Source organism: Crocuta crocuta, unplaced genomic scaffold, assembly GCF_008692635.1.
Source record: "Crocuta crocuta isolate KB4526 unplaced genomic scaffold, BGI_CrCroc_1.0 scaffold190, whole genome shotgun sequence".
Taxonomy (NCBI): Eukaryota; Metazoa; Chordata; class Mammalia; order Carnivora; family Hyaenidae; genus Crocuta; species Crocuta crocuta.
Window position 1 is genome coordinate 1,475,063 of NW_027527955.1, and position 16,087 is coordinate 1,491,149.

The 16,087-nt window shown below is 35.5% G+C and overlaps 1 protein-coding gene across 7 annotated transcripts in view; it reads left to right on the forward strand.

The window, feature by feature from the left end:
* Positions 1 to 16,087, forward strand: part of PDS5B (PDS5 cohesin associated factor B) — a 129,408-nt gene that overhangs the window by 99,084 nt on the left and 14,237 nt on the right. For all 7 annotated transcript variants that reach the window (XM_077752530.1, XM_077752531.1, XM_077752534.1 and 4 more), the window contains exons 24-29: positions 4,028 to 4,232; positions 6,541 to 6,655; positions 8,418 to 8,550; positions 11,421 to 11,540; positions 13,012 to 13,074; positions 13,660 to 13,805. In XM_077752530.1, the coding sequence (XP_077608656.1) occupies positions 4,028 to 4,232; positions 6,541 to 6,655; positions 8,418 to 8,550; positions 11,421 to 11,540; positions 13,012 to 13,074; positions 13,660 to 13,805 (782 nt within the window). The remainder of the gene's footprint in view (positions 1 to 4,027; positions 4,233 to 6,540; positions 6,656 to 8,417; positions 8,551 to 11,420; positions 11,541 to 13,011; positions 13,075 to 13,659; positions 13,806 to 16,087) is intronic.

Genomic DNA, 16,087 nt, shown 5'->3' on the forward strand with positions numbered 1-16,087 from the left:
CTCCTCACTTCTCATATTTTGGCATTTGCTTTCCTTGTTTTTCCAAAAATGCGTTATTGAAGGCCTCATCCAGTGATTTTAATTAGTCTTCATTATATATGTCCCCTCTGCATTATTTGACACAGCTCATTGCACCTTTATTCTTGAAATTTTCTTTGGTTTCTGTCTCCCGATTTTTGTTGTTCCTCTCTAACTACGTTTTTTTTTTTCTCTTTTCCTTTAAATGCCTGTATTCTCTGAGGATTTGTCCATGACCAGATTTTCCACTTATACATTCTTTTTTAACTGTCTTTACTTTCTATGTAAGTGACCCCTGTACTAGCAACATTTTAACATTTTTTCAGGTCAGAGTCTGGTCCCACTTCTGAGGCTAAACAGGAATTTCAGCCTTTTATGGTCTGTGAATGTTAAGACTGAATTCATAATCTTCCCGAAATCTATTCCTTATTGACATGTAGAGCCTCAGTAAGCATTAAATACTTCTGAATGGCATTCTTAGATTGAAAAACATTACTTACATTTGACACTTTGCTTGTCCTTGCATCTTGTTACAGAAGTGCAGATACTCTGTCCTGTGTCATATCTTTTCATTCATATCTTCTTAACTATTCTTACCACTGTAATCATCATTAGCCCTCATCTAGACTATTGGGAGACTTCTCTACTATGGGTTAAATTTCCCTATCAGTTCAGATCATATTATTCTCCCAGTCAAAAACATTTAGGGGCTTATACTTGTAAAAAACAAAAAATTACATATATTTTACAGTTTGGCTGTTCAACCCTTTCTAATATTGTGGGCCCAAATATACATTTAAGAAAATCTTGTTTAACCCACTTACCTTACCTACTTTCATTTCAGTGAAACTGAACAATTTTTTTCTTTTATGTGCCTATAGCTTGCTTTCTTCTCACCCTCCCATTTCTACAAGTCCATATCTGACCCTTTTTGCAAATCAAGACTTAAACACAACCTTCTCCACAAAACTTGCTCAGATTCTTATAGCTGATCTCATTTTTATTCCCCACAGATTTTAGCTGCAGTCTCTCGATATATACATGCCTTGTGCTTTATTTATCTATATACCTCTGCTTTATTTCTCTTACTTGAGTTCTTTAGAGGTAGTATTGTAACTCAGAGGCCCTTATTATATATTTGAATAGAAAGTAAATCTGGAGAAATAGAAATTCAATAATATGAATGTTCATATTATTTAATAATCACTTAAATATTTTATAATTTAAATGCAATTCATGCAAAATATACTTTGTACTGCTATGTGCTGTACATTGTTCTGGGTTCTGTAAAATACAAAGTCATGACTACTGCCCTTAAGAACTTCTTTGAATAGAAAATATAAATAAGTGTTGATAATACAATGTGACACACAAAGTAATTGAACTATTTGCAAAACACTGTCAGTAGTTCTGATGATAATTTGTACTAGGAAAGGCCACTAAGAGTGAATTTACTTAAGATGCAGTCTAAAATTAAGTTCACAGTTACTACTAGTGAATAAAAGCTTTAATTGTAGAACTTTGTCTTTGAGGAAAATGTTTTGTAGTATTAGACACCATCTTTTCTTTTCTTATATTGAACCAAATATTAGAACCATAACCGTGAAAGTATCAAGTGTTTGCATTTTTGGGAATGTTTTCTTTTTTTTCTGATAAAAATTGTATTACTCTGTTCTGTACTTCACATTTAACTTTTATAACATAGTCAAAAGGTTAATCATCTTCACACAAAAGAAAATGAACATTTGGAGGCTGTCTCAGTTCCTAGGAATACATCTTTTAAGTTTTTCTTCACATGGGTCTACTTGATGTACCTGTTTGTCATCATTCTTATCAATTTTCTCATCTTTCATTATTAACTGTGACAGTTGCTTTGCACACGATTTAACAGTTCTTCTCTAACTTTAATTACAGATTTTTGGAATCCTACTACTTTTGCCATGATTCAGTAATTAATTTGTATTGTTGGATCCTGAATAATTAGTGATAAAGTGACAAAAACCTGATCTTGGTTGGCAATGTATCTGAGTGGGGGGAGGGATGTTTGGACATTAATTTTTTAATGAATGTTGTGTTCATCTGTGAATACATTATAATATGTTAACTTACACAGTTTGTAATTGGATATTTTCATGGTAAATAATCAGATAATGAAGATTCCTCTACTCATGGGAGTTTTAATACGGAGGAAAGAATGAGTTAATGTTAACTTTATTTGTTGGGTGTAAGGATAGACAGTAATTCTGTGAAAGCTAGAATACTCTTTTTTTAACTTTTTAAAAAAAATTTGTTTTTGAGAGAGAGAAGGAGTGCATGAACGAGTGGTGGAGGCGAAGAGAGGGAAGAGAGAGAGAGGGAGGAGAGAGAGAGAATCGCAAGCAGGCTCCACAGTGTCAGTGCAGAGCCCAACACGGGGCTCAGTCTCACAGACTGTGAGACCATGACCTGAATCGAAATCAGGAGTCGGACGCTTAACTGACTAAGCCACCCAGGTTTCCCAAAAATACTTTTTAAAAAATAGATATTTGGGGGCACCTGGATGGCTCAGATGGTTAAGTGTGTATTGATTTTGGCTCAGGTTATGATCTCACAGTTCATGAGATCGAGCCTGGTGTCGGAATCCACTGACAGTAGGAGCCTGCTTGGAATTCTCTCTCCCTCTCTTTCTGCCCCTCCCCTGCTCGAATTTGCATGCACACTCTCTCTCTTTCTCAAAATAAATAAACTTAAAAAAAATAGATAAACATGGTTACATTAAATGAGAGAAGATACACAAAATAAGGATTTAAAGATAAAGAGCAAGATGTCACGACCTAGGTTTTGAAAAAACAAAGGTACATTACAGGTAGTAGAAATAGTATACACAACATTGCAATAATATGAAAGACACCACACTTTGTGTTAATTGGTGGAGGGTAAGGTATAATTCTGAAGATCTTTATATGTCTCTTATATGACTCAAATGTTATATGGAGCTTTGTCCTGTAGCTTATTCCATAAATAATCTGTATGCCAGATATTGTGCTAGGTTTAGAGAAAGTGCAAAAGTGAATAAAGGCATAGTTCTTGTCTTTAAGGAATGAGCAATGATGGGTAAGACATATAAACCAATCATTAAAAAAAAATTTTTTAATGTTATTTCTGAGAAAGAGAAACAGCTTGAGTAGGGGAGGGTGAGAGAGAGGGAAACACAGAATCTGAAACAGGCCCCAGGCTCTGAGCTGGCTGTCAGCACAGAGCCCAATACGGGGCTCAAACCCACGAACCGTGAGATCATGACCTGAGCCGAAGTTGGATGCTTAACCGACTGAGCCACCCAGGCACTCCTAAACCAATCATTTTAATACTGTATAGTGAATGCTATGCCTGCGATACGCACAGAGTGCTAAGAGAGGATAGCTGATGCCTGATAAAGACTACATAGTGATTTCTGGAAGATATAGGAGTTGTTAGAGATGAGGAGGAGTTGGCTAGAAGAGTAGAGATGGGTGGTTTAGGGGAGGGAGTTAGTATGAGGAAAGCAGGTACAGTGGAAATGAACAGAATTAAAAGTAATTTGGTGTTTCTGAAATTGATTAGTAACTCTTGCCTTCAGAGTTGTACATTTTAATCTCAATAGTTCTTTCACTGTGAAAGCTAAAATGTATAAATTGGACAGTTTGACCTCGCTCAGTAAGTGCAAAAGCTAGATAGGAGATAGTATTTAAACTATTTTTAGTACCTTAAGTTAGGATGGATTTATATGTAGTTTTATATATCCAGTATAGTTTTATCTGTTTCAAGAGTACATTCAGTATTTTCTAGCACATGTAACTTGGTAGTAATTAATTAGTGTCCAGGTGAACACACCAGCCTTGAAATTAACATGTCACAATACCTCAGTCTTGTGAGCAGAAGCGGTGGTTGTCCATATACTTGCTCTCCTTTACCCTTCAAATTTTGTATGTGAAGTTGTTACTTAGTCTTTGTTGCCATGTGAATAATCTGTGGAATAATTCTGTCTTTACAGGATGAATGCTATCAAGTAAGACAAGTGTTTGCTCAGAAACTTCACAAAGGCCTCTCCCGATTACGGCTTCCACTTGAGTATATGGCAATCTGTGCACTTTGTGCAAAAGATCCTGTAAAAGAGAGAAGAGCTCATGCTAGGCAGTGTCTGGTCAAAAATATAAATGTGAGACGCGAGTATCTGAAGCAGCATGCAGCTGTTAGTGGTAAGCATATGCAAAAATGAGACGTATACTATTCTAGCCAGTTTCAGTTTTATTGAGCACAAAGTGATGTTACTATTACTTTATTATATTCTAATTGGCCATCATTAAATACAAAGTGATTACTATTTTTCAATAACCACTTTCCTTTTAAAAAAATGGTCATTTACAAATGTAAATGCATAGGTATTTAAATATCAACTTGTATTTCTTTATGTAACTGACTAAATGGCCAAGGAAAATAAGCAGTGATATTGGAGATATTTTAATAAAACCGTAAAACACATACACACACACACACACACACACACACACAGTGTAAGTACTATCTTTTAGATTTTAAAAAGTACAGGTCTTTTATCTTTGATTGTTTTTCCTTGTAGCTGATGTTAATATCTGGTGCTTATGTGCCTATTTTTAATCTGCTCACTTTATCCCATCTGTATTATTAGCTTTTGTGTCTCTCTGAGTTCTTTGTTATATATAACAGCATTAGAATCCATGTAGTTACCCAAGTCAGAAATCAGGCCTTTTTTGTACCTTCTTTTTCCCTCTTATTTGCCACCAGATCCTAGATATCTTGAATGTCTCTCCTTAGCTCTCCTACTCTGCTGTATTTCACTTGGGTAATTGAATATACTCCAAACACCTCCCTGTTGTGTTTCCCTGCCTCTAACCCACCTCCAGCTGTGCCACACTCATTATCAAGAATACCATTATAAAACAATTTGGATCATGCACTTCCTTGCTTGAAATCCATTTTTATTCTTCATTGCTCATAGGTTCTAGCTGAAACTCATTAGCATGGTCCTTTATAGTTGACTCTCAGCTTGAGTTTGAAGCTTTCTCTCTAGCTACTACCTGTAAATTTTGTGTATCTTATACTGTGGATTCTTTGAAATTTGTGCAACCATCTTTTTCCCTTGTTGTCAACTTTATCTGGAAATTGCCTGCTACTTCTAGACAAATATAAAGAAAACCAAGGAACGTGGTATGCACCTTTTGAATCCTTTAAAATGCAGTTTTGGTGTTACTGCATCACTGGGGCCTTCCTTCTTTCTCTTCCTTTCTCACCTTGGAAAATAAGGGCTCTGGAGTCAAATCCCTCTTCTGCTGTTTACTGGTTGTTTCGGAGCAGGTTACTTTGTCAATCTGAGCCCTAGTCTCCTTATTTGTAAAATTGGTATAATTATACTAATTTCTTATGGCTGGCATGAGAATTTACGTGTTATGTGTATAAAGCACCTGGCGTAATGTGTGGTTCAAAGAAGTACTTGGTAGTTGTTAGCTATACTTACTTTAGTGCACTTTGTGCTTTGAAGTATATAGCTTCTGTCTCTACTTAGACTTTATTGTGAGGTCTTTGTCTAGTCTTATTCATCTTTTATTTAAAATAATATTAGTAAGGCTAGAAAATAGTAAGCATTCAATAAATATTTGATACACGTTAATATCACTGAGTTTTGAAACCTGTTACTTTCTTCTTTAATATTCTATATTTTCTTCTCTGTTTTCTTGAAATAAATACTAAACAGAGATTATTCTCTTTTGAGTTCAGCAATAAGAAAATAAATAAAACTTGGTGACTTTTTGACACATGTAGTATTTATCGTATGCCAAGTTGAGCATCTGATTTAAAATTTTATTTTGAAATTAGGAAATCTAAAAGGAATTAATTGTTCAGTATATCAGTCCCAGTCTTTTTGACTAATATTTGTTAAACAGTTAGGATTACCATTCTGACCTCTAATGGAATATGCTGATCTCAGTCAAAATATAAAAATATTTGAATTTAAACTAAAAGTTTGTTATTTCTAATGTCCTAGAAACTCTGAAGTCCATTACTTTGGATCTGTTCTTCTTTTACAGATAATCTCAAGTAGTATCGACCTTCCTATTTTTGTGCCATATTAACATTCAAAGATGTATTAGTTCTTTTGCTCAGCTGCTTAACAAGGGAGTATCAAGCATAGGGTTGCTCATAATAACAAGAAAAATAGATTTTATGTTTCTCTTTCTTAGACACAGTTTGTTTGGGTCACTTTTTACCATGTGCATTTGAAAATGAAAATATCTGTAGCCTCAGCATATGGTGCATTTAGTAGGCATTTCAATATTGGACGTGATGGGTGAATGAATAAACTCCTTAATTTATGGTGTAACTCAACATTGGACATTTCAATAAATTTTTCTTTTAGCCGTATCATAAGAAACTACTGGGATGCAGGAAATACGGTATCAGAGACAGAAAGGGTAAGGTTTTGTTTTCTAACCTGGATGTTTTTGTTTTGTTTTGTTTTTTCTTTTTCAGAGAAATTACTGTCTCTTCTACCAGAGTATGTTGTTCCATATACAATTCACCTTTTGGCACATGACCCAGATTATGTCAAAGTACAGGATATTGAACAACTTAAAGATGTTAAAGAGTAAGACTTTTTTCATCTCATTTTCACATTTTCTGAGAGTTTTTTGTCTTTGTTGCTGATAATGGAATCACCATTATAATTAGATTTATTCAATTTCTCAGGAGTTCAAGTTTCTTTCCCTTATTTGTTCTCTTTTCTTTTTTCATACTGTATCTTCATATTTCATATCCTGTATGATTTCCCAAAACTTAATTTAGCATAATTACTGTACTGCTGTTTCTCTACCATTCTGGCATTTCTTTCTATTGATGCAGTCCATTAAAAGTTTCCGTTCCAATTCTTATCTTTTCCTACTTTCTTCTGCAATTTTAGATTTTCATGTGGGTGAATTAATACTCTCCTTTATTCACATAGCACTTTTTTCTTTGCATGAACTATCTTCCTCCATAGGAAGAGAGAATGGTCTAATTTAATAATGGGCCAAGTTGGTTACCAAGGAACTACCCCACTTACTACTTCATTGGTGCTTTTCTAGCTCAAGTTTATGACACTTGTAATTTTTTCAAAGATTATTGTTGACAGGCAGAAAGACTATCTATGCCTGGCTGTGGCATAGGGAAATACAGTAGTATTTAGAGAAGTCTTCATAACACCGCCATACTTCTTTAAATAAGCTTAAGACCCTAGTCCTCTTTCTGTTATGATAAACTTCTGTGGTTTTGAATAAATGAATGTATTATGCCTTTAGCTTCCTATTAAAGGAAAATAACTGGTGGTTTCTTAGCTCATAGAAATATTTGATAAATATATGAGGACCCTCAAGAGAATAAAAATCAAATTACTGTTAACATTTTTATGGCAAGGGAAAGGCTTTTACCCTCTCTTAGCCACAGTTTCTGTTTTTTTTTTTTTAACTGAGCAATTCTCCCAAAATGAGTTCTGTTAAAGTGATTATAACTAATGAAAACTTCTAACCATCTTTCTCAGAGAACTTTGGTTTTTGAAATACATAATATTCTTTGGAATTTACTAAACATTTTTGGTTTATTTATAAAATGCCCCAGTACAGCCGTGAATAATCTTCCCATTCTGTCAGAGAACCACTCCAGAACAACTTACCCTATTCCCAAGATCCTTGCCGTTATTTTTCGCTTTCTAGAAGGATACCTTGCTTCACATTTCTCTCTTCTCACTTTACTTTTTTCCTCTTTGCCAAAACTCTGTCCCATTGTGTCTGTCTAGTAAAGAGACAAAGCACTTTTGGTTGGTTCTTGAGTAGAATTTTATGTAATTAACTTTAACTGAGCTGGTGAACTGTCTTTTAATTTTCCCCATTTAAGTAAAGACAGTATGTATAGTTGTCAACCATGATTTTTTCCTCTCTAATTTGTTCATGAAGATTCTTAACTATTGAATTAGGTGGTTATATTTTCTTGAAAACATCCAATCAGGACTGTTGTCTTGAGTATTGAGGCTTCACTTTATCCATGACCCAGTTATTACTTTAGGCAGTCTTCTCTCCTTGTCATAGTTAGGAGTTAAGATCACTTCATCATTTCTACCATTTAAGTTCTCTTTTAACCTGCCTCTTTGGAAAAATTATTGAGATTTTGAGAAGGGGTCTTTTGAATTCACATCTACATTGCTGATATGTTGTAATTATGTATGTGTGACATGCCTTTTTTTTTCTCTTTTGATTTATAGCTCTTTTTTTCTTTTTTAATTTTTTCCATTTGTGGATTTTATTATATTTATATTTAGAATTATTTTATCTATATTTAACAACCAATTTTTTCTTTTCTTTTTCTTCTCTTTTTCTTAGATGTCTTTGGTTTGTTCTAGAAATATTAATGGCTAAAAATGAAAATAACAGTCATGCATTTATCAGAAAGATGGTAGAAAACATTAAACAAACAAAAGATGCCCAAGGACCAGATGATGCAAAAATGAATGAAGTATGTAATTCTTTGTAAATAATCGTGCTTCTGTGTTGATTTAAGTATTTGAGTGTGGGTGTGGTGCTTCTGTAGTACGCAGAGACATGTATCATTCTTTTTTATTAGTATTTAATAATTAGTATTTCTGTTAGTAATTAGAAACAATAAAAAAAAGTAGTTTAATTTCCACTATTGTACTGAAGACTACATACAGCCATACTTGCTTTAATGTGCTTTGCAGGTAATCGCATTTTTGTTTTCATTTGTTTTGTTTTATAAGTTGAAGGTGTGTGACAACCTTTCATGGAGCAAGTGTGTTGGCAGCATTTTTCCAACAGCATTTGCTTATGTCATGTCTCTGTGTCAGATTTTGGTAATTCTTGCAGTATTGCAAACTTTTTCATTGCTGTTATATATGTTACGGTGAACTGTGATCAGTGATCTTTGATGCTATTACTGTAATTGCTTTGGGGTGCCACAAACTTCACCTGTATTTATGATGACAAACTTAACTATGACTGTTGTATATGTTCTCACTGTTCTATCCACCAGTCATCGTCTCTCCCTCTCCTCGGGCTCCCTATTCCCTGAGACACAACAATATTGGAATTAGGCCAATTAATAACCCTACAGTGACCTCTTAGTGCTCAAGTGAAAGGAAGAGTTGCATGTCTCTTGCTTTAAGTCAAAAGTTAGAAATGATGAAAGTTAGTGAGGAAGGCATGTAGAAAGGGAGATAGGCTGAAAGCTAGGCCTCTGGTGCCAAATAGTTAGCCAAGTTGTGCATGCGAAGGAAAAGTTTTTAAAGGAAATTGAAAGTGCTACTTCAGTGAGAACACAAATGATAAGAAAGTGAAATACCCTTATTGCTGATACAGAGAAAGTTTGGAGACCTGGATAGATCAAACCAGCCACAACATTCCTTTAATCCAGGGATATAATCCAGAGCAAGGCCCTGACTCTGTAATTCTGTGAAGGCTGAGGGAGGTGAGGAAGCCGCAGAAGAAAGAAGCCAGCAGAGGTTGGTTCTTATGCTTAAGGAAAGAAGCTATCTATCTGCATAACATACAGTATGTATGTACATAGTGTACTGTACTATGTACAGTATGTTATGTACATAGTAGTACAAGGTGAAACACCAAGTGCTGATAGAGAAGTTATCTAAAAGATGTAGCAAAGGTAATTAATGAAGGTGGTTGCTCTGAGTAACAGTTTTCCAGTGTAGACTAAACAGCCTTCTGTTGAAGGAAGATGCCATTGAGGCCTTTCATAGCTACAGAGGAGAAGTCGATGCCTGGCTTCAAAGGGCAGACTGATTCTCTTGTTAGGGGCTAATGCAACTGGTGACTTGAGACTGAAGCCAGTGCTCATTTACCATTCTGAAAGTCCCAGAGCCCTTAAGAATTGTGCGAAATCTACTCTGCTCTATAAATGGAACAACAGAGCCAAACAAATAGAACATCTGTTTACAATATGGTTTACTGAATATTTTAAGCCCATAGCTGAGACCTCAGAAAAAAAGATTTCTTTCAAAATATTATTCCTTGTTGATAATGCACCTGGTCACCCCAAGACTCTGATGGAGGTATACAGTGAGATTAATGCTGTTTTCATGCCTGCTAACACAGCATCCATTCTGCAGCCCATGGATCAAGGAATAATTTCAACTTTCAAGTCTTAGTTTTTAAAAAATACATTTCATAAGGCTATAGTTGCCATGGATAGTGATTCTTCTCATGGATCTGGGTAAAGTCCATTGAAAACCTAGAAAGGAGTCTCCATTCTGCATTCATTAAGAACATTCATGATTCATGGGAAGGACTGAAATCATCAACATGGACTGGAGGTTGGAAGAAGTTGATTTAATCCTCATGGATGACTTTGAGTGGAGGAAGTAACTACAGATGTGGTAGAAATAGCAAGAGAATTATACCTAGGAATGGAGCCTAAAGATGCAACTGAATTGCTGCAATTTCATGATAAAACTTAATGAGTTAAAAGTTGCTTTGCATGGATGAACAAAGAAAGTGATTTTTTTTTTATGTTCATTTATTTAGAAAGTGTGAGCACAAGAGGGGCAGAGAGACAGAGTCCCAGTCAGGCTCTGTGCTGTCAGCACAGAAACCATTTTCCTGGGGCTCAATTTCATGATCCGTGAGATCATGACCGGAGCCAAAATCAAGAGTCAGATGCTCAACCGACTGAGTCATACAGACACCGCAGGAAAGGGGTTTCTTTAGATGGAATCTGCTCCTGGTGAGGATGCTGTGAAGATTGTTGAAATGACAACAAAGGATTCAGCATATTGCCCAAACTTAGTTGATACAACAGCAGCAAGATTTGAGAGGATTGACTCTGATATTGAAAATTCCATTGTGGGTAAAATGACGTCAAACAGCATCACACGCTACAGTGAAAGGAAGAGTATAGCAAATTACACTGTGTCATATTTTAAGAAATTCCCACAGTCACTCCATCGTTTGGCAGCCACTTCTGATCGGCAATAGCCATCAACATCGAGGCAAGGCCCTCGACCAGCAAAATGATTTCAGGTCACCAAAAGTTCAGATGATGGTTAGCATTTTTAGCAATAAAATAGTTGTTAATTACTTGTACTGTAATTATATTGTACACTGTTTTTTAGACATTATGCTGTTGCACACTCAATAGATTATAGTATAGTGTAAACATAACTTTTATATGCACTGGGAAACCAAAAAATTCATTTGACTCACTTAATTGCAACATTTACTTTATTGTGTTGGTCTGGAGCCGAATCTGCAATATCTCTGAGGTATGCATGTACTAATTGCATGTTTTAGAATTACCCCTAATTCATAGTCAAGTATGCTACCTTAAGTACCTAATTTTCTTTACTACCATTGTAGAAACTGTACACTGTGTGTGATGTTGCCATGAATATCATCATGTCAAAGAGCACTACATACAGTTTGGAATCTCCGAAAGACCCAGTACTACCAGCTCGTTTTTTCACCCAGCCTGACAAGGTAGTTATTTTAGATTTTGTTTGTATAGATTGAAATAAAATGTATTCTCAGCACTAGGAAGGATCAATATCAAGAGCTAGTACACTACTAATGTCGTGGAAAGGTCATAGTGAGTCTTAATGATGTGGTTCAAGACTAGCATATGGACCAAACTGGAGGACACAAATAAGGTTCAGAGATTGATTAGGATGATCTAGATTTTGTTTACAGAGTTTTATGCCAATCTGCGAATACAGGCAAAAATGTGATCATAGCATGTAGATTTGTCATTTAATGGCCAGTGATCCAAAATGGGAAGGAGAATGCTGATAGAGTCTGAAGTTATAAGCCCTTGATTGAGATTTATAACTGGTATGAAGAAACAAGCAGAGAACAGACACTGGAACAGGTTCAGGACCCAGGGAACACCACAAGAATGTTCCCCAAACTCATTACATAACTCAAGTACTGTATGAAATACAAAATTTTTTTTTAATGTTTTTATTTATTTTTGAGAGAGAGCACAAACGGGAGGGGCACAGAGAGGAGGAGACACAGAATGTGAAGCAGGCTCCAGGCTCTGAGCTGTCAGCACAGAGCCCAGTGTGGGGCTCGAACTCAAAACCTGTGAGATGACCTGAGCCATAGTCGGACACTTAACCGACCGAGCTTCCCAGGTGCCCCTAGTATTGTACAAGATATAAAAGTTTTTTTCCAGAATCTCTTAGAGATTCATAATGCATCTAAGCCTATTGACTGAGAGGGTGGAAAGCACCACTACTGTTCTGTTTTGTTTTGTTTTTGTGTTTGTTTTTAAGTAAAATAACAGTTAAGGTCTTTAGCAACGTATAGAGATTTGCAACAGCCTTGTATATGGGTTCACCCAGTAGCTAAACAGGACTGTGCTTTTAAAGCATTTAAATTTTGTCAGGATTAAGATAATAGGAATATACATGGTCTCTTCTGGAGAGTTTTGTTACAGAAGCATGTGTTTTCTGATGCACTTACAGAGAGCTCTGATACATTAGAACTCAAATATTTTTTGTTAATATTGGAGTTGGTAGAAGGTTAGTTTAAGCTTATTACAGTATTTAAAGTCAGTGATTGAAATTTTGTGTTTGAACTTATTATTTAAAAATTGTGTTTTATTATGTACTTTAAAACAAAACTGTTGTTGGGGCGCCTGGGTGGCTTAGTCGGTTAAGCGTCCGACTTTCGCTTAGGTCATGATTTCGCGGTGCATGGGTTCGAGCCCCGCGTCGGGCTCTGTGCTGACAGCCAGCTCAGAGCCTGGAGCCTGTTTTGGTCTGTGACTCCCTCTCTCTCTGACCCTCCCCTGCTCACACTGTCTCTCTCTCTCTCTCTCTTCTAGAAATAAATAAAACATTAAAAAATAAATAAATAAAACAAAACTGTTGTATACTTTGTTGGATTTGAAGCACTTCATGTATAGTGTTTCATTATTTACTAACTACAACTTTTTCTCTTGTAGAATTTCAGTAACACCAAAAATTATCTGCCTCCAGAAATGAAATCATTTTTTACTCCTGGAAAAGTACGTTTTGAGAGTCATTCTAATTTTTATATGGTAGTTTATTTTACTGTGATTACTGGCATAATTAATGTTATTTTGTATTTCTTTAAAAATTGGTTTATTTTAAGGTAGAAAATGCAGTTATGAGATATCTTCCATTTACTGGTAAGAAATAATTGTATTTCCAGTATAAATGCAAGCTGAGCTACATGAGCTTATTTCATAGCCTATATTAAAGGGCTGGAGACCTTGATCCTTAAATATCCTGTAATATCAAGATAAAAATTTTAAAGTTAAAAACAGCTTGTCTTTCCAAAGCAAGATTTTGATTATCTATTTTTATTATTGACTGTACATTTTATTTGTTCTCACTTTCTATGTAAGCCTTTTCCTCTAAATAGCTAAGAAATTTAACTATTATGCTTGCCTACATAGTTTTTCACTTAATTCAAGTGATAGTCAATTTATAATCCTTATTTTGCTTAAGGATAGGCATATTTGTATGTGTGATTTGTATGTAAATACTTTGACAGAGATTTATGGTTCCTTCTGTAAATTTCTTCTGGCTTTAATCAAATAGAAAGAGATATGCATTTTTCGTTTCAGCCTAAAACAACCAATGTTCTAGGAGCTGTTAATAAGCCACTTTCATCAGCAGGCAAGCAGTCTCAGACAAAATCATCACGAATGGAAACTGTAAGCAATGCAAGCAGCAGTTCAAATCCAAGCTCGCCTGGAAGAATAAAAGGGAGGTAAGTATCTAAGAAATATCATACATTTAAGGATTCCATCAAGGCAGTGAGATCTAAAATAATGTAACCTGAAACATTTAATGTCATTGAGTGGAAATCAGTGCATACCCGAATAGCCATTTACACGTTCCTGTTTATTTGCTTCCTTATTTTAGAGAGACACTCCATCTTAGGCTTTCATATGTTAGCTTGATGGAATAACCTGTATTGGCAGACATAAGCCAAGTGTCTGGCAAACGTAAACCTGTTATATTATGGTACATCCATACAATAGAATACATAATCATTTAAAATGATCAGGTATGAGCTAATATGAATTGTTTCCACAATACATTATTAAGTAAAAAAGGCAAAGAATAGAACGGTATTAGAATATTTTCAAGTTTTTACAAGGGATTTTTATTCAGATCGGCTTGTATATGCATAGAAAAGTTTTGGAAGAATACACACCATCTTGTGGTAGTCTAGTATAGGAAGGAGATCATTTTATGTTTTGGCTTGAGTTTCTTTTTCCCATATACATGTATAAATTTTTTTGTTTGGAAAAATTGTTTTAAATTTGTACTTTGAAATCATGCTCTACAGCGGTTCCTGGGTGGCTCAGTCAGTTAAGCATCCGACTTCGGCTCAGGTCATGATCTCACAGTTCGTGGGTTCAAGCCCCGCATCGGGCTCTGTGCTGACAGCTAGCTCAGAGCCTGGAGCCTGTTTCAGATTCTGTATCTCACTCTCTCTCTGACCTTCCCCTGTTCATGCTTGTCTCTCTCTGTCTCTCAAATAAATAAAACAAAAAAAATTTTTTTAAAGAAATCATGCTCTACAGATTTTTCTTTTTAAGAAAGAGGAAAAGAGAAAATAATTCATGTTTTCACTGGTTTTAATAGTTTGTTAGCAGTATTTAGTTAAAGCCTTGTACACAAGGCCCTAACTGCCATTGATTATTGATTTTGCTTAGTTATTATGAAAGACTGTGCTGTCTTTGCATTGTTCATAACCAGTCAGTAAAGAAAGGAGACATTCTAAAATGTCTTAATCAATTTCCTTGCAATATATAAGTTATCACCTGATATATGGATCATATATCCATATATGGATACATATATGGATATATGGATTCCTGTATTAATACATATTAGTGGATGATCCTTAAGTGACCTTCACCTATATCATTTGGACATTTTCTAGTGGGGTGACCTCATACTTAACATGACCAAGCCATTTCCAGTAACTCATTTCCTAAGTTACTTGTTCTTCTTCTTGAATTCCTAGGTATAATCAAAGAAGATCAGTCATTTAGGCTGAGAGCCTTAAAATTGCCTTCAACTCTTTCCCTTTGCTAGGATATTGCTGTGGAGCCTAGAGATCTAATTTGCAGCTTTTATTAGATTGCTCTATTGTTTGTGCAGAATAGAGGAACTAAAATTGAGATAGAAAAACCAGTTAGGAGTCCGCTAATAGTAATTCAGAGGAGGAATGAAGAGGGAGGAAGATGATAGTCAAATTTAGGCTTTATTTTTATTTTGATGGTTGGCCTAAATTGTCTTGCTGATGGGTTAGATGTGAATAGTTATGGAAAGGGAATATTTAAGGATGTATCCTAGGGGTGTTTTTGCCCGAATGTTTCCATAGGTGGTAGTGCCATTAACTGAGATGTTAGAAGCCCTTTAAAGAAGAACAGGCTTTGTGTGTGCACGTGTGCGTGTGTGTGCGTGTGTGTGTGTGTGTGTGTGTGTTTTCTGGGGAGATGGGGAAAAGAGGAATGTCCAAATAAGTATTTAGGCTGTGTTAAAGTTGAGATGCCTATTAGGAATTCAAGTGAGTGGGCAATTGGATATGTGAGTCTAGAGCTCAGGGTATCTGCTGGGTCAGAGATTGAAATTTAGGATTTAACAATGTATAAATGGTTTTTAAAGTCAGATTAAGAATGAGATCACCTAGGACAGAAGACAGACTTCATACCAATAAATGAGAGCTTGTGCTGTTAATTCATTTAGTAAGTAATTATTAAGTGCATACATTATGTCTGACACTGGTACAAGTGCTTAGTATAAAATAAATATAGTTGGCAAAAAGATCCATGCTTACATTCTAGCAGGGGAAGTTAGTAAAGATTAACATAATAACTTTAGTGTGTTAAAGGGTGTTAAGAGTACAGAAAAGAGAGGAGTGCCTGGGTGGGTCAGTCAGTTAAGTGTCTGACTATTGATTTCAGCTCAGGTCATGATCTCACGGTTCGTGAGCTTGAGCCTCCTGTCAGTCTTTGCACAGATCGCAAAGGGCGG